This window comes from Pleurodeles waltl, chromosome 3_1 (assembly GCF_031143425.1).
Source record: "Pleurodeles waltl isolate 20211129_DDA chromosome 3_1, aPleWal1.hap1.20221129, whole genome shotgun sequence".
In the NCBI taxonomy this organism is placed as follows: domain Eukaryota; kingdom Metazoa; phylum Chordata; class Amphibia; order Caudata; family Salamandridae; genus Pleurodeles; species Pleurodeles waltl.
Window position 1 is genome coordinate 1,655,361,666 of NC_090440.1, and position 20,113 is coordinate 1,655,381,778.

The following is a 20,113-nucleotide window of genomic DNA, read 5'->3' on the forward strand; positions in this document are numbered from 1 at the left end:
TTTTTGTGTTGAGGGGCCCAATGCTCTCTACACCATTTGCGACTAGACAGGTGTCAAACAGGGTCATGGCTGCCGATCCACCCCGGTCTTTAATTCAGATATTGATTGTCTTGGACATTAATGAGCAGGAGTTCTGTTAGTAACTGTAGTGGCATGCAGAATGGAGCTCACACAGTGCTTAATTTGAACCTGTATTTTCCGGTATGGGTCACTTATTTTTGGTGGCTGGTACTTTTTTGTCCACTTGGGATAGTTACCATGTGCAAGTAATGCAAAAACACACACATTCGAAAGACAGAGGAAGAGAAAGACAGAAATCAGTCATAAAGGGAGAAAGCGGGATCCTGTCAGAGTGAGATAAAGGGTAGGGAGCGTCTGGTAGTGGATTAAAGAGGCATCAGACATAAACTAGAAGTCTTGGTACTGAGCGTGCCAACTTTTAATCACAATGACAGTCAGCTTCTGAGCAGTGCTTCGGGCACTGGAATGCTTTCTTTTACAAATTAAGTATTGCACTTAAGTAGTTGAATAAGACATCATACAATATATCGGGTGCTTAAGAAGTAAGCTAGTGATTCACATGGGCCTCAGACCTCATGTATTTTGTTCCATCAAAAGTGTGACTGTTACTACCTTCACAGTAGTAGTAACCCCTGTTCCTGTGCACAGCAGCCCCACCACTCCTGGGTCCTGGGCACCTCTGAGCAAGCTTGCACCATCAAAGATCCTTACACTCCACCAAAGTCCTAGGGTCTTGGTACCTGTACTCAGGCTCGCACATACACCAAACAGGGTCTCTTTAGTGTTAGAAAAATGTCCTTTTTAATAGCTACTTCCTATCCCCCACATCATCACTACATCGGAATCTTAGACTTTGAACAAGCTGCCACACTCCTTTACTTACACAGACCCTACCTCACAGCATCAAAACCAGATGGCCTGGGTCACAGCTGATGGTTTTTGCTTGGATCATTCAGGCCAAAAATTCTCCTTCAGGGAGCCTCTTCCTCAATTATCAAGGGAAATTTCACAGAAAATGCACCAATATCATAGTGTCTTTATCAAGCACATCCATGGGAAGTACAGCTGTAATGAATCCAATTTAGTTATTTTGGGATTCAGGAGGTTAGCTTAGCCTTTTGGCTATCAGGCATGTGCCCTCATCACCTAGTGGCATTTAACCTACTTAGCTTGCTCTGTTTTAGCCCATTTATTTTATTATTTATTTTAAGATGGCTGCTATTGTTTATAGTTAGAGAAATGTTTTGATTTGCAGTATCAGTGCCACTCTGTGAAGGTGTCACTACCAGCGTCATAATCAAGTGATGTACGCAGGTATTCACAGCATGTCTCTTTCTCACTTACGTGCAACAGGAACATAATGTGCACTTCTTGGAGACTGTTTACATAATGGCCGCCACAAGTCTGCCTCCTTATCAATTGCTTGGGAACATACCTGCGTCAGGGATCCTACATCAGCTGTGTAAACACATCTCACACAAACAAGGTTATTAGAGGGATTCCTTCCAGATGCCATCTACGCCATCTATGATGCACATCACCTCACTGCAAAACTCAGCCTTCCTGTCACCGCGGAGTCTGACCCAGAGACCTCATTCCAAGGTAACGAGGGTTAAGGGACGCTTCTCGTGGCAGCTTAGGTTAATCATACCTAACTCTCATTAGGTTAGAGATAAGGTTCTCATTGCTAGGGATTTTACATCTCATGTTTATTGTAAGCTAGTGGGGGTCTTTGTATTCACAACTCTCATCTTCACAATCATGCTTCTTTTATTGTTCATTACCAAAATCATTGCAGCGCATGCATTTTACAGTAGATTGCAGTTTTTTCAATAAACCTATTGAAAACTCTCCTGCATCTTCTTCATTGCCTGTGCCTGAGACTTATTACTAACATGAGAAAGGGTAACTTCCGTTCCACTACGACTTCCCTGAGAAGTCGCAATCTAGAATCCATGCACAAGGCTGCCAGAAATCACCTCTTTCTGTCTGGGTTTTTGGTGAGGTACTGCTTGTGAGCCGGGAGGGTTGGGCCGACAGTTGCGACTTGTTGTAGGACTGGCTTAGTCACTTACAAACAAAAGTGCTGTCATCCCTAAACCAGCAGTCTCGCTTAGGAGCAAGAGTCCAACTATGACACAGCAAGATGAAATTGAACAAGGCAAAAGGTCTTCCCTGAAAACAAGAATTGCCTATACAAGAGCTATTGGCTTTGTTAATGTGTTTTAGCCATGTTTTATACCAGTGTGGCTGTTGCTTAGCATGGCTAAATGTTAGTGGCGTAGATGGGAGTGGCTTGGAGTTGAGTGTCATAGAGTGGAGTACTATGGAGAGGCATAGAGTGTAGTGGAATGGCAGAGGGTTGTGGAGTGGCGTAGAGTGGAGAGGAGTGTCATGGAGTGGAGTAGAGTGGAGTAGAGTGGTGTAGAGTGGGGTGATGTACAGTGAAATGGTGTTGAGTGGAGGGGCCCAGAGTGGAGTGCTGTGTAGCATAGAGTGGTGCAGAGTGGCACACAAATGAGGGGTGTAGAGTGGAGTGTCAGAGTGGAGTAGAGTGGAGCGGCATAGCATAGAAGGAGTAAAGTGTGGAGTACAGTGTGGTAGAGTTGAGTGGTGTAGAGTGTCATAGAGTGGAGAGGAGTGGGGGTGTAGAGTAGAGGAGCACAGAGGAAAGTTGAGTGGAGTGTTGCTATAGTGGAGGGAGGTTAAGTGTTGTAATGTGGAGTTTTGTAGGGTGCAGTGTTGAAGATTCAAGTGTTTTTTCCCCTTTTGCCAGGCATCGTTGACCTGTCTAAACACATGTACCTTCTCAGTATGGACTACCCCAGGCCACAGGGAAATTGGCACAAAGGGAAACAGTTACGCTGTCACAGACACACTGATATTAGGACAAGGGAAGGCTGGAACACTGGCCTAGGTAGTGGGGACTGGCACGGGAATAATGTCAAGGGGAGGCTGCCACAGAGACAAACACTGTGGACACCGACAGTGAGATATTGGCACAGCAAATGCAGACAAAGGGAGATTCTGAGGTTTAGTGTTCAACTCAGTACTTGCCTTCTACGGCAAGTGGGCAGGAAAGGTTCAACTTACAGATGAGCAATAAGATGCCGTCACCATTCCCCCCACAGCTTCCAACTGACCGCATGACAGAAGGCTCAACTTCAGCTAGCCTAGTTTCTTATCCAACAACTCTCTAAATGAAGAGACTTGTAGACTCATAAATACAATAGAAAATGTAAAACTATGTCAAAGAATCCAGTGAGTTGCTGGATAAAATCCTATACTCGCTGAAGGTGACACTAAGAGCATAGGGTCAATTGGATGCTCAATCCACTCCCTCGCACAGACTTGGACAGGAGTTGATGTCTTGGGAACTTGACACTTTCTGCTGCCCAAAAAATATTATGTTTACCGTGAAGAAAATAGACCACAAGTTATGAGATGGATCAATGCACAATGGTCTCCCGATGTTAGGTCAAGTGCTGATTTATGTTGTAAGGGCAGATACGACTAAATGAAGTGGCAATATGCTCATCTATTTGAACTTGATAAAAATGAATAGTAATTTCTTATTTGTATAGCACTTATTGTCCCCAATGTACGTTGTACAGAATATTTTTATACACAATTATTGTTTATTTTATTTCAAAATGGTAAATTGTGTAAACCAATATATAATCTGTGTCAGAGGTATAATTATTATATTATTCATGAGGAGGAACGTTAATAACATATGTTAACAAATATTCCTCTTGTTCAACGGAAATGAAGTGCATAGCTTGCCAAATATAGTTACCACATTGCCATATGCATAATATTGTACCCAGAAGAAAAATAAAAAAAGAAGTTTCAGAAACAAGACTAATAGAACAGTAGGATTGTGAGAGGGATAGAGCCTGTTATGCAAAGGAGGACAGAGGAGTATGAGATAAACAGCGGGGTGGAAGTGTAGGGGGATGGAGGCAGTAGCTGGAGCTTCAAGAAGTTCTAGAATTAATGTGGATGCGATTGATTATGTAGGCATCTATGGTGGTTTGATCTTTTGTAGGTATAGGTCCAAATTGTTCCATATGGGTTTCGAGAATCTACTGGTGTCATTATGATTGGGCAGGTTGTTATCTGACCTTCTTATAACGCAGAACCATGCCCACCATGGGTGAAGTGACATATTGTTGTAGTTCATCCACACACAATTGCCTTAATACCAATTATTAAGAGTAAGTTTATGAAGGAAAGCTCAGTATCAAGAAGTTCGGTTAAAGGGTTCATTTGCCAGGTGCCAAGTATATTGTTGCATTGGTTGAAAGTAATATTTAATTGGAAGATGTAATTTATTACTCATTCAACCTTAGCCAAGAGCGCTCCATTATTAGTCCAGTGAAATAGCATATGTTCCAGATTAGCTTGCTTTTCTGAACAACTCCAACATTTTGGGGAGTCCAATATTGTGGAGGCCCTTTGGCCACAGCAGTATTCCCAGGAAATCCAGACTGCTCTGAGTAGAATATCACACACATAATATCATGCTCTAATTGCACAGCAAACTGAGCATAAAATAATAAATACGAATAGTCGTATTGGCTCTGTGAGAACGAAATGGACATCCAGTTTGATTTGTTAAATACACCAAAACTGCTAAAACTCCACAAGATACAAAACAGTATGAAACAATTTGTGCACACACACACACAGCTCCCCCTCAAAGAAGTATAACTAGGCAAGTTTAAAATAAACAAGAACAAAAAAGCACACATGAGGAGAAAGAGAATGAATAACACCAGATAAACGGTTAAAAAAAGCAGCAAGAGACAATTGCTGTCAGGGCCTCCACTTAGACACATGAAAATGCCCTGTATCACTTACATGAGTGCTGGTACCTCCGTCAAAACACAGATATTTGTCTCAAATCACTTACACGAGGATGTGCACCCCGCAAAAGGAAAGACAGCAGGAAACTCAGAAACATACACAGGAGGACAGCTATGAACAACCACAATAAACACAGCTCAGAAAAGCATACTCTGAGGAGTAAGGGTAAGACAAAAGGGCAACCAAAAAAAAAGAAATTTATAAAAAAATGAGAAAGACACAAGAGAAGGAATACGCGTGTAAGAAAGAAAATAGTACCTCCATCACAAGGACACTTATCGATATGACTCAACCAGTAATTGGTTCCTGCTCCAGACAAATGAAGAGGAAGTAAAGCTAGCATACGCTGGTCAATTAGCAGCAAATAAGAGTGGCAATGAAGCTAATGAATGGTAAGCAATCCTGGGACTCCAAGCCCCTTGTTGTAAACAATATCTCTTGCAAGCTAGAGCGCATAAACTAGCATATTCTACTACAAGTGAGACCTAAAAACCTACAGCAATCTCAAATGGACATGTAAAGGATGGTTTATACTCAGTTGTTACCCCTATTGTAGAAGGAAGACTGTCCATGGACAACTGAGAGGGTCTTCATTATATAATGTATTTTTCTGATCTCACGATACTAATGTTGCCATACTACTCTGGAGTGCTCTATCCTTAACCCACTAATCATAATCACCCAAACAACAAGCATCTATCAGATAGGATGAGATTATAGACAACACAAACAAAATTCACAGACGTATTACATTTTAAATATAATATAGTGTGCGCTCTAGCGTTCTAGCATACAACTGCTGCACAGTCAAAACGTTAACGCTGTGATAAAGCTCATTACATATCTTACCATTATCCCTCAGTTTCTAACCAACCCCTAATAGTTTTGTGCTTACTGCCGAGTAGGGCTAATTAGTCTTTCTATTCAAATTCACTTAGCGTTTCCTCCCAATAGTATAAAGCGCCTGACTATGCTTAACATGTCTCATATGTAACACTCTGTCTGCCTCTGTTTATATTTGATTGTTAGAACTTTTCAATTATACAATTCCTTCTTACAAACGTTTGCTCAGTAACAATGATAAGTTACTATCCCTGATAGACTTCCTGCTGAATACTTATAACTCTGTTACTTTCCTGTAACGTTGTAAGGTTGAATAGTATCTACTATTTTGAGCATTGAAATAGAGATTTTATAATATATTAATTTTGTTAATCAATGAAGTTATTAGTAGAAATCAGTGTACCAATATTAGAAAACCACCACAAATCTCTGGAGTAGGTGTAGACTGGCCAGAAATCTGTTGAACCAAACCCCAAAGGTTTGTCCAGTTTACAAAGTAATCCGTTCATCATAAATTTCACAGTTAATCCTTCTGAGATACCCAAATGTCTATTTGAACATTTACAAACCATTACTATGAATGTTTTATTAAGAGTTGCAAGTCTTAATATTGCAATACAATTCCTTATCAACATAACAAATTACTACTATTAATCACATCTAGGAGCAAGATACTGTTTATGCACATACATGTTATTTCTATTTTCACTTAAGGAATATATCGATTCTAGGTGCAAGTTCCTAGTGGATGTCTAACCATGCCTTCCAGTGCATTTGTGTTTTCTAAATGACAACTGCAATTTACACATTCCTTACTTTTTTTTAATTTGTCCAATCCCCAGAGGAAGGATGTGAGGACAAAGAGGTTACAATACCATCTAGAAATGACATCACATGCTACCACTAGATCAGTGGTGCACTCCACTATCAGACTTAAACAACCCATCAATTCATTTTAAAACAACTCATGCCTAATAAATCAATAAAAAAAATCACAGTTGAATAGTAAGGGATTTAATCATCCAGGTAAAGGGGAGTAAATACTAGATTACTAGATTATTGTCATAAATTTAGAGGGGCTATAATTCTCCTTCATGAAACAAGAATCGGACTAAATGGGACTCAACATATGCCTAACACATAGATTGAATGTTGCTCATGATCTTTTGCTAATAAAAAAAATGAGTTATAACAATGATCTCTAAAAACTAAACTAAAAACTGGGATCACCTGTCAAATCACTATACAGGACAAAAATGGGAGATGCCTCGTACACAAAACTAAACATGAATGGAACTGATTTCTACACTGTATATATGCCCTGACGGGTGATAACCCACAATTTTGAGTGGATGTAAGCAAGGCAATCTCTAATCTGTCCGATAAAAAGGGGTAATATTGGGACGCGAGGGACGATTTAAACCTCTCACTAGGCATAACCATTTACGGATTATCCTCATCCAAATATCGGCCAATAAATCACATACATTAACCAACTTCTTAAAGCACATATCCCTAAAAGTTATGGAATCAAAATTCGTTTTTAATTTTATTAACCGTGAAAGCATGAAGGATTAAGTTGTTTTTGTACAGAATTGAACCTGTGCTCCCTGATTACATGACTACGCCAGCAGTGAGCACTTAACTCATTGACTTATTGTAATAGCTTTGCTGAGTTATGGGAAAACATCTGAAAATGTTCTGGCAACCGTGCGTGGCCAGAGGCATATACAGCTTCCAGTACAATGGTTGCAATTACACTGAGTTGATAGGGCCCAATAAAAGTATAGCAGCCCTACTGAAAAGAGGTGGGAATGAACGGTAAAAGTGAGGCAGCCTTTCCATCCATGAAAAGTATAGCAGTTTTTAAACAAATGTTGTCAATGTTCCATTAAAAGAATGGCTCTCTTATGAGAAGTGTGGGTAATATCGATTACATTTATAACATCACGCCTGATATATTTTGGTACTTTCCAATAAAAAATGATGGTAGTCCTGCTGAGAACTATTGGCACTGTGCCCTTCAAAATATAGTATCCCTTCGAATACGTGCTGGGAGTGTTCAAATAAATGCAACAGTGGTGGTGGTAAACGCCAGCACTAATATGGTGACAAAAGTAATTTTTACATAAGCAGCCTATCAGCTGCCTCAGACCCAAAGCCTCAGTCCAGCAAACAATTACCAGTTCGCCATGAAGCTTAATTCCCGCAGTTTTGTTTTCTATTTCCGGCACAGGGAAACGACCATAACTTCCGAGGTCACGGTGCAAAAAAAGGTGAGTCTTCGAGCATAGCCCGCCCCTGAGCCTGGACCCACCCAGAAGCACTGCCATGTACCGCAGGTGCCTTGTGGACAACGGTTCTGGCTGACTGCCTGGACATCTTTCGCTTCTGTGATTATAGATGGGGCTAGCGCTCACAGCCATGTCAAAACCCACCAATCGCAGCCTGTGCACCCCGCTAACCTACCGTGTCTGTCTATCCTGCCTCCAGCGGTCCCACCAGTGAGGTACAGCCATTGTATTATTGCCTAACTCGGAGAATAAGTACACACATGCGCATGTCTGTATCTAGGAACCCATGCAGATGTGTGCACGCTGTGCCATGTCGCTGTTTTCCTTTGTGTGGCCACGCGATTAGAATTAATTTTTATAACCAATTCCGTTTTCATGGAGGTATTTTGGGGAAGGTGCTTAAAATGGACAATTTTAGATTTTCTAAAAATCGTTTTGTTTAGAAATGACTTATGGGTTTAAAAGTGCCTGCTGCAGAGTTATGAGTGATTAATGTTTCTGCTGGAGAGAGATGAGTTTTGCTAGTGGCAGCTCTGACTCATCATGATATAGCACAGAAGGTTAACATGCCTGCTGTGATGAACATGTGCGAATCAGATCACAGAACTGTATTTTATGTGGATAACTCAGTGGGTTACTGCTTTTGTCACAGAGATCATTTTTGTTACTTGCAGTTCATACATTATAATCCTAATGTAGCACAGTGACCTAGGACCTGATATCAAAGAGCTGCATGGTTACTGCAAGGCATAGGGTTGAAACCTTATGATTTTCCCCAGTCTTTCATTATCCTTAAGTTGCTAAAATAGTTTGTTTGGGTAGAAATACTTCTTTTTAGTAAAACCAAACCCAACCACTTTGGTATGTTATAAATCCATAGTTGTGCTTCTCAAGACCAAACACGATCAACATTTTTTGCCCACTACGAATGGTTGATATGCGATTCCTAAATATTGCAATCCTTATTGTCCTATGTAACATTTCCTATGCACTGATTTACACAGGTATGATTCATTGTCTCTGTATAATGTGTGTGTGATGTAAATTGCTCTGACACCCTACACTGGTATGAGTAGAACTATAAAACAAACAAAATATATGTGATAAAGGGGCTATGGAGTGAAGAGGGGCACCTTTTTGGAGGGTGCTAATGAGTGAATTCATGAAGAAGAAGGTAAAAGGGGCTCCAAAAACAGACTGTTGCACGGGCACCACCAGCGCTAAGGCTGGCCCTGCTTACAGGTCCTGTTCCAGAATCCCCCACATCCCACTCCTGCCTCCTGTAGCTCATTGTGAAGACAAGAGAGTGGTGCCTATAGCAACCCACAGTTAGTTGGAGTTTTTCCTCTACTTATGAAGTACAAGCCACTGTGGGCACCAGAGTGATGTGCATGAATAGCCTCATGTCCAAGAGAATGCGGTGTACAAGGTACCTAATTTGCTCCTTATTTTTATCAGTAAATACTTAATTTCCTCTCAAAGAACGTAGAAGGTAGGTATCCCAAACATTCCCCAAGGTAGGCCTTTCATCTACAGAGACGTCACGCAGTACCGTCATAGGATGGACGCAGAAGTTCCCTCCTTTCCTGAAATGTTGATAATGGTGTGAAGGGTCCGGACACGTGCCTGAGGGGTATGAGGTGGAGTTTCTTGTGTGCTCTTGCCTGTGTTGTTGAAATATATAGTTTTGTGGATGGTGTATCCGGCAAGCACTTACCTATGAATACAGAGATGTACAGATGCAGAAAACTAAACATTTGAGAATCCCTTCTAATACCAATACTTGAAACAGGCCAGTACTGGAAGGCCCAGAGGGCCTATATCTTTTATTTGACGGGTCTTAAGAGAACCGCACCAGTGCCAGCGGGTACTAGTACCTCAAGTCTGCATTCATACTTTTCCTTTTCAGACACTGTAAAGCATCATTATTAGATCATGTACAATTGAGTTAAAATATTCAACTTTTTAGCAATTTTAAGACTTTCAGTGTAAAGTTATTTACTTCTGGTGCTCACTTGACAGCTCACCATGGTCAACGATTGACACAACAGTCTAAAACAGGGTTCTCTAACCTTTTTTGTAATTGGTGGTAGGTACGCTCAGTGATAATCCTACTATGGTACTAATGTTTGTATTGTAACAGAGACCGCATCACACAAGATTACAGTAACGGTCATCCTATCCAACATTACCAGCAGTGATCACTCAATGTGTCAAGCAGGGTTGCCAGTTGTAATGTCAAAAAGGTTTTGGTAATTTGGAATGCTTCTACCTGGGTGATACATTACAGCTGCAGCAGCCACTGAAGGCACCAAGGGCACTAATATGACTAAAAACTTGAAAGGTTCGTCAGTTAAATGCTTTACATATATTTTGGAAATGCAACCATTTTCCACAGACATCAGAATATAAATTCTGAAAATATACATCTTTTCGGCTCATACACACATATTTCAAATTTGGTGTACATACATTAATTCAACCAAGCAAAATGTTTAATTTAGTTGAGTGGGCTGCACATAGGAGAGCTACTTGCGAGTTGGTGGAGAGTTACTAGTAACTCATGAGCTATTTGTTGAAGACGCCGGATGTTAAAAATATGAAACACGAACATATTACATAGGGCGCTGACACACATCTGCAAATAACAAATAAGTCTTGTGCAGACATACAAAAATGTTTCCTTTCTGTGTATTTCAAAATGTTTAATCCATTGGCCGAAATGAATGGCCTACCCAATATAACTTCATATTTCTAAGATTGGGGCGCGGGCCACATAATATATGAGACACTGAGGCACAGATACCTTCATTTACAAGTGCAAATTCACGTCACTGAATCACAAAACGTGAACTGAGTGTAGTCATAAATTAAATATCGCCGATAAAGTGCATTCTTAAGTGTGAATAAAACTGCGTACTGTGATGGGTTACGCACGTTTTAGGACTGGCACTAATGCCAAAGTAGGCAAGCATCCACAAAATTGTATGTGGGTTTTCACTAATTTATGGCAGGAAAGTGCCAATCCGGATGATGCAATGACAACATTAACAATATTAACATGCTATTATATAGGGCTTAGTAGAACACCTGCAATTTCTAAGCATTGTATATAGAAGATACATCCTATTCCCAATATAATGAAACACTGAATCTGTGTGCTGTAATTAAATGTGTGAACACAGAATACTGAGGCAGCGTAATCCTGAAGCCATCTCGGGCCTCTTCAATCCATTTAAAGCCACTCCCTGCCCCTTCAGCTCACTCTTGTAGCTTTCTGCTCTCTCCCATTGTGAGGCTTTCGTTTTTCTCTTCCTCCGTCTTTCCCATATGTGTCTTTTGCTCGCAGTAAATGCTTGAGGCAGAAGAATAAGCGGCAGCCCTCAAAAATAAGTGCTGGTGCTCAGCACCGGAATCAACGAGCACAAATTAAGCACTGACCGGGCTTAGATCAAGAGCCCCAGAATTTTAGGTTCCCCTAGTTATGGTCAACAGATGCTTGCTGCTGCCTGTTCTGTGAATGTTAAGCATGTGAATGATGTTTTATGACCTTCTCCTGCACTCTGCTTTGTGTGTGAATGAAATGTGCACTGCTAAGCTGCGATTCTTATGCAATGCGGTTTACTAAGAAAAACATGTCATGTTTGCCACAGCGAGAGCTAAAAATAGATGTGTCCTCACAGTGCTGTGTAGAACAAGTGTTAACTACCACTAACACAGCACAACTTACTATCAACTTCAGAAGGAAGAGAGCTTGACTTTCCATAGGCACTTCGCAATTGTGAGTGGCACGGCCCATGGCCCTTTGCTTCACTTAAAATGCAAGCTGTAATGCCAAAAATAATAATGTATTTGTAATATAATACTACCTGCCAATTCTAAATGGGTAAATAACAAGTGTTAACTTAAAAAAAACCTTGGAACTCAATTAACCAACTTTGGCAGAATAGAAAGCTGAGTCTTTGTTGCTATGATTCAAACTCGAGATCTGAAGATCAGTAGAAGTGTTAGCAGCCAGCAACTCTGTCGGACATTCTTCTCCTTTTGTTTTGTCTTTCCCCCAAACCACTTTGCCCAGAACTATGTGTGAGACCCATTGTGTAAAGCCAAAGATCTGGCTTTCAAATGGGGATCTTGTGTAAATATTTCTGCATGGCTGTGTTTACATGCATTCGTTTTCCCACTGCTTGTTTAGAATAGGTGCCTCCTGCGCTAGCAATACCCAGACTTCTTTCACGCATTGACATGAGCGTCACAAGTGTGTGTGTGTATATATATATATATATATATATATATATATATATATATATATATTTTTTACCTAGTGGTGGTAGATTAGGACATAGTTTCTATAGAAAAAGCATTTTCTTTTACTTGCCTATATCTTTGGTGCCAGTTGACGAATGTTCCTGAAATTTTCTGAAAAACAAAATACCAGCCACATTAGCTGCTGCCTAGAAAGCTTTGGGGTGATCTGTCAAGCGGGGGCTGAGAAAAAAGGTGGTACCAAAACACTTTTTATCCATTCATTTTTTCGTAGGGATTATGAACAGCAATAGCACTGAAACTACTGGACGGAATTACACCAAATTTGGCAGAAAGGTAGGTCCTGGTCCAGTAAACAACCTTTTTGTGATTTGGTGTGAATCTGTTCAGTGGTTTTCTTGTAATTAACTGGAAAACAAATTTGTATATACAGGGACGCAGATCCTCCTCGAATATTCCTCAAATCCTGCTGGGATTCTCCACGGATTAAGAAGAAAATAAATGCTCTGATTAGCTAGCTGCAACCTTATAGAAAAGTTGCAGCCACCATTTTGTTTCTCGCATTGCCTGGGGGGGTGGGAAAAAATAGTGTAAAAACACATAAGGGGTCAGAATACAGGTATCCTGATCCCATAAGACACATGGAGGGGCCCCTTAAGGGTAAAAAAAATTGCCCTTTTTTTCTGCTGATCTGTGGGTTCGCGGATCCTCCTAGGATCCTCCCCGGATCCTCCTCAGATCCTTGGGATAAGCATGGCCCTGATTAGATTGCCACAACCTGACACAAATATTAACGTGTGTGTTAAAAACCATAGAAATTCACTGAAAAAAACAAAGGTTACAGGCACATTATAGTTAGGTTCTGAATTTACTCGTACAAAAGTATAGAAATTCAGCAGTTATAGTTAGAGTTCTTTCAAGTAACTATAACTCGTGCCCTAAGGTAACTATAACTCGCGCCCTAGACATGCACTACTAATTACCCCAAATTATTGAAGAAAAAACTATGCATGGCGGGGGCGTGAGTTATAGTTACCTTAGGGCTAGGGTGCGGCCACCCTAAATATATATATATATATATATATATAAAAATGTTGCACCCTTTAAGTTCCAAACCCCTTCGGCTGTGTGTGGTTTGGGGATTAAAGGGTACCCTGTGGCCAACCCCTGCCACACACGGCCAAAGGCAGTATGTAGCACAGGGTTGGTGTGGTTATAGGGGGTTGGCCGCAGGGCCTGGCAGCAGGCTTGGCCCTGAGGACAACCTCCGCCGCACATGGCCAAAGGCGTGTGTGGTGCAGGGTGGGTGGTTATATGGGAGGTTGGCTGCAGGGCCTGCAGCCAACCCCTGTCACGCACAGATGAGGGCCATGCATGACGCTGGTTTTGGTGGATATAGGGGGTAGGCCACAGGCCAGGCCACAGGCCAACTCCCACCATGCATGGCCAAAGGGCTTGCGCGGTGGTGGCTGGATTAACGTATAGTAATTAAAAATACTTTATGTTAAAAAACAATTAGAAATTCACTGAACAAAACCAAACATTACAGGTATGTTATAGTTAGGAAATTGAATTAAGAAAACCATAGAAATTTACTTAATAAACCAAAGGTTACAGGGGAATTAAAGTTACACTCACTTTTAAACATTCAAAACCATAGAAACTCACCTGTTAGAGTTATTTCAAGTAACTATAACTCGTGCCCTAGGGTAACTATACATTGCATCCTCACCATGCACTGCTAATTACCCGAGAAACTAAAGCACTTATGACATTTATTATAACATCATTGATAATATCACTGTAACGTCTGTTGTAATATTGTTGTAATAATATTAACAGATAACTGTGCATGATGGGGCATGAATTATAGTTACTTGAAATAAAAACTGTAACACATGACTTTCTATGGGTTTGTCTGTTTAAATGTGAGTCTAACTGTAATGTTCCTGAAACCTTTGTTTTTAAAGTAAATGCCTATGGTTTTCTTAATTCTATTTCCTAACTATAGCGTCCGTGTGACCTTTTTTTCTGTGGAAAAGTATATATATACATATATATTAGAGTGTAATGGTTCCTTGTTGTGAATGTTCGATTTTGTTCAATAGAAATTGAGTGGCTCGTTAAGCATGAGCAGCAGTACTGCCAACTTTCCCCCCGCATGAGCATCATGTTACAGCACACCATGGCCTGATAGGTGGGTCAGATACACTAATGAAGAGAGCCAGCTTTTAGGAGCAGCATTATCTTCGTGAACACAGACTTTTATTACACACTCCTTAATTATTTAGCTCTGCCAACTGCAGTTGTACAAACAGCGAAACGTGAATCCAGCTTAAGTTCTTAGTTTCTCTCAGGAAAAAAATGGAACATTCTATCATTCGTTCGTTCTAAACTGCATCGTCATATCGTATTTACAATAGCAAACAAGAAAAATATTGGGATGTGCGAATGTCTCAATGCTCTGTGCTTTCACTCTGTGGGATATTTACGGTAACAAATGTCGAGCAATACAGAACTCGTTGGCTTGAAGTCCACTTTGAATTTGTGTAAGTAGAATGGAGTCTGGTGCAGCCTTAAAAAAAATGCAATTCCTATAGCAGTGGTACTGGCCTAGTGTTGCTTGGCCGGAAAATGACTTCCATGGAAACAAAAATACCACTCGGCAGTAACCCGTTACTCACGTGCGCTGCGGTCCACCGGGGAGGACTCCGTAGACGCCATCACGATAGGTCTAGCTCGCAGTGTCCGCCAATCTGTTCAGAAGGACAGACAGAGCGGAACAGCTGTGCCAGGGCGGAGAAGGGCGCAAGAGCCTCGTGTTTTTGATCCCCTGCCCGCTTTCTGACCCTTCAAAACTGGCACGGGAGACAGCACATTCTCCACTCTGAGAAGGGAGGGGCCGCGCTTGTTTTTGCAGATAGGACTCCGTTCAACTTTGAAGCTGAGTTTGTGTAACTGCCAAGCTCATAGCAGCTCTTTATCAGTAGCTCTTCCACTTCACCGGCCCCGCCGCGCACACGCCCTTTCACTTGTCTCTTTAACCACGAAAATTCAGCAGATCACATTCTGGCGAATAACCCGGTGCCCCTGAGGGAAGTCTCGTCCCTAAACTGAACTCCAAAATATGTATTCTGAACAAGTAACTACCAACAAATGTTCTGAGATACCCAAGATTGGCACAAAAAATTGCCAGAGGTTAAAGCTTCGCTGAGAGATATAAGACTGAAGCTAAATTAATGACGTCTTCAAGATAATACATGCGGTTTAAAAATACGACTACACGTTATCAAAAACGAGGCAATATTTTATTTGTGCAGACCGCACTCTAAGGGCCCATTTCCCACTGGCCAGGGCATTACTTTCTGGGGGAAAACGCGAGGTGTGCCTAAATCTGCATTAGTAGATGTGTCCGTCCATGTTTGTCACCTGGGGCGGTGTTACTTAAGTGCCCGGTGACGCAATGGGCCTGACTACCTATGTTTTTGCACCCATTGGGGCACTTCTGTATTACAGGTCCCTCTGTGGCATGTGCCGGCACGCATTTTGTACCTAAGTGATGACAAAGTGGTCTTCCCTCATCCGCAAAAGGGCAAGGCCTCATGGAAACGTCTTTGCCCCAGCTTTCATGCCTTATTACTGATGCTGGGTACTGGGGCAAACTGGATCCCTTGACCACACCAACTGTAGGAAGAGTTGCACAGGTAGTGTACAATTAAAGTGTCTCTTGAGCAGTGGCGGTCGGCAGCTTTAGGAGGGAGGGGGCGGGCGGGACACGCACCCACACACACTCATTCTTTCACACACAGACACGCACCCACACACGCACATCCATTAACAACACTCATACCATTCAAACATGCACGCCACACACACACACACACACACACACACACACACACACACACACCCCCCCCCCCCCCCCCCCTTTTCAGCTTCCAGGAGGGCTGGGACTGCTGCCTTCCCTCCCAGCCAATGAGGGAAGGCAGCAGTCAGCCTCGTCACAGAGTGGGATGGGGTCAGTGAGACAGCTGACCCTACCCCACTCTGTGACGAAGTGTCACTGATTGACACTCGCCCTGGGCACTTCAGGGCTTAAACCTGAAGCGCCCAGGGAGAGTGTCAATTAGTGACGCTTTCCTCGTCACCCAGGAGAGGGCCTCGAGGCACCTTTGCTGAGCTGAGGAGGTCACGGCCATAGGAGCTGTGACCTCCTCAGCCCAGCAAAGTTCAGCTCATGCAGCCAGGAGTATGCGCAAATCGTGCATGTCTGCTCCTGGCTGCCTGAGTTGAACATGGAGAGTGTCTGTCAGGCTGACCTTTGTTCAGCCTGACAGACACTCTTCATGCGGGGTAAAAGGTGGGGGAGCGTGGCCCCTCCGTCCTAAAGGACGGGCCGCCACTGCTCTTGAGAGATGGTAGTTGACAGTGCCGGATTAAACCCTGTGGAGGCTCCTAGGCAGTTGGGTTTTCGGGGCCCCTCACAAATTAGCTTCTAATACGTTTTCAATTTTACCAACAAACAATTTTAATAAACCAGTTTTATTACACAAAACTAAGCATTACACATACGTAGTTTGCACCGATTTTTTTTTTACAAACTGACAGCTGACAGAAGATGAGCTTTTAAGAGACAAAATGTTATGTGACTTTGATCTCTATAGTTTATATACTTTAAGTTGTTAATGGGTACACTACATCAATACAGTATTTTCTCCATAGAATCTTAATGTAAAGATTTTGTTTCTTTAAGTTGTTTGTTTTTAAAATCTTTTGGAAACAATTTAAGAAAGCTTGATTGTAATTTTCTTTCAAGCTCAAATAAATATTATTTTGATCCGTTGTCGCAGGGCCCCTAAAATGAGTGGGGCCCATAGGCTGGTGCCTACTTTGTCTATTTGGTAATCCTGCATTGAAAGTAGGTCCATGGGACTCCTCCAAAAATCACGTTGTATGAGGATGCCTTCACGCACTACACCCAAGAATCCCTTATAAAAGTAGTCTTGTCGTCCTGCACTAAAAATAGACTTGTAGTTGGAAACCGCCAATCCGTTATTAGGTCGAGCATGCAAGTGCTCTGGTCTGTTGTAATCTATCTGTAGGCTTTTAACCATGCCCACCACACGCCCATCACTATCACTTGTTCATGGGCTTGCCTATCAAAAGTCCTTTGCTATCATTGGTAAATGCTTTACGTCTGTCCCTCCTTGGGGCAGTTTTGTTACCGCCTTGGCCATCGACCCGGTTACATGGGTAATTGCATGTTTGCCGATACGTTTTACTGCAAACAAACTTCTTTTTCCTTTTGTGTCTCTCCTTCGTGCTCATGGCCGCAGTGGTGCTTTGAATCGGCTCCCTTTTGTCAACTGTTTTACTTTTCATTTGCAACTTATGTGTCAAGAAAAGTACAGTTAGGAATTTACAATGCTAATAGCTCTAACTCGAGCAAATGTGAGCCCCATTGCATTGCAAATGCTTGTTTAGCTCTGCTCTGCCCAGAACAGACACACGTTTAGGCGTGCTCTGAACAGGCTAAATTCTTTTGGGCTAGAGGACACAGCACAGACTCATGATCTTAATGAAGCAGATGCACATTACAAAACATAAATCTAGGCTGACCGCTTTACAGACTACTGCCACCTCACTATACATCATTTGCCTAACCCCCACCCTCCCAGCTCTAAACACCACTCCAAAACCTACTAGAAGTTAACCACCTGTCACAGATCCCCTAACTTACCTCCTGAACTTTACTAACTACCTGCCCCTATAAATCTTCAAATTCCTGTTTCATGTAAACTGCCTACCTCCTCTTTCCCCTGTTCAAGTTGCTTCACCCACCCCAACGGCAATGCAAATCTTTTAAAGCAGTAGTTCTTAACCTGTGGGCCAGGGACTCCTGTAGGCTCCACCACATTTATTCAGGGGCTGTGTGACGCTTTAAAAAATTAATAACATTAACAGATTAATACAGGTTAAATAAACACAAACTGACATTTTTTAAATGTTCTCTAAATGTAAATGAAATTGAAGGCTAAAAATTAAGTTGGTATGCTCAGATTGATTTGTCCATGCATGGCAGCCCCTCAAGCTTTATGCCCTGCAACTCGAAATCCACAGGGTGCACTGGCAGCAAGTGGAATGCAGACTTAATGTAAATGTAAATCTTTGCCATATATGCACTTGCAGCACCAAATCAATTGCTGCGTCCACTGAAAAATATGTTACTGTTGCCAAATCTTCTAGAATATAATCATTTACTGATTGGCATTGATAGATGGTGTTATCAGTTGTAACTGTCCTTTCTTCTTTTTTTTAGCCCTATCCCAGTGGGCAACACAATTATGTTTTCCATTGACCAATCATCAAACGGTCCTGCCATTTTCCACTCACATCCGTCTGTGCCCAATTTTACCCTCCCAGTCCCAGGCGATCCTTTACAGACTTAAAATTAGCTGGCTAACACCTCTCTCATGAGCCATCATACCCCAGTCTAAAGCAGACTCTGAATACTGTCCAAAGCAGTCCTGTGTTTATTTGGTTGTCATAATAGTTCATCCAGTGTCCCACTCTCTTCTGTTTAACTCCTGTATGACCTCTTTCCCATAGATCCTCGACTTCCTCTACCTTCCCACTTCTGAGACTATTCTTGCCAAGATCCCTCTGCTGACTCCTGTGCCCAACCTGTATTACCTCTGCATTGTGCAAGTGGGTGTCATGCATCACACTTGGAGCTCTCCTGCCTGCATTTGCAGTATTAACTGCCGCTAAATCCCCTATTGAATGTCCAACATATACCTCTTTTTGCCCTCTGTCCTCCACCACCTGTTCCTGCGCCACTTTTCGTAGGACACTCTTGAAATGGCCCATTCACTACCAGTAAACCACTAGCTGTAAAAAACATTTGGTTTGGTCTAGTCAATGCCACTGGATTCAGCCCTAATCATTGTCCAACTCTCCCAACTTTCCTTCTGCGTCTTTAGCCAATCTTAACCTTAACTCTTTATCGTACCTAAGCCATGTCCATCCCCAAATGTGATGTGCGCCTTCCTTATTACATCCATGTAAATGAAGAGTGCCACACACTAATCTGGATACTTTTCACAATACATGCTCACTTATATCACGAAAGCTGCTATCTAATTCTCTATTATCACTGGTACCATAGGCAGCTTCGCCAGCTTGTACCCTTCTTCTTGGAAACCCTACTTCGTAGAAAGTAGCTTGAACAGCTGCATGTATTTATCCTTCCAAATACGCTTTTTCTGGCAGCCATGAGGTGTGCTCCTAACCCTTTCATAGTCCACATTTGAGGGAGCTTCTTCACTTTCAGCTCTTTGCTGTCCTTTCCTTTCTCTACGTCCCCGCCCTTGTCCCCTTTCATCCTCTGGGTACCTTCGAATTTTCCGCTGTACCCCATCACCTATCATGCTCAATGCCGAATTCCCTGTCTTGTTTCTTGCGTTGGCTGCCCATCTGATGAAACCATTAGCCTTTCCCAGTACTTTGCCATTTTCCAGCCCTGAGTTGATCTCCATTTTGTTCTTGTTTCCCAGCACTTTGTCCAACCCCACTCCCATATCAATCACGTAGATCCCTTTATGTAATCATATGTAAAACCTCCGACTTTATGACCGTCCTCTACCCAACGCCTCTAGACACCATCATAGGTTTCCTTTGCCCTCCCATCTTACCTGGTTTTACGGTTGGCGCCTGCACTGAAACCTGATGCCTCGCCACCAGCCTCATCTCCACCATCCAGGCCTTTATGAGGTCCACTGCCTTTACCTGATTCTTCCCATGTAAAACACAAAACT

At 42.1% G+C, this 20,113-nt stretch overlaps 1 protein-coding gene across 1 annotated transcript in view; it reads right to left on the reverse strand.

Annotated features, from left to right (window-relative positions):
• The window catches only part of GYPC (glycophorin C (Gerbich blood group)), a 59,367-nt gene extending 44,141 nt beyond the window's left edge, over positions 1–15,226 (reverse strand). The window contains exon 1 of the mRNA XM_069225378.1: positions 14,981–15,226. Within this exon, the coding sequence (XP_069081479.1) occupies positions 14,981–15,020 (40 nt within the window). The 5' untranslated portion in view covers positions 15,021–15,226. The remainder of the gene's footprint in view (positions 1–14,980) is intronic.
• Between the last annotated feature and the right edge of the window lie 4,887 nt (positions 15,227–20,113).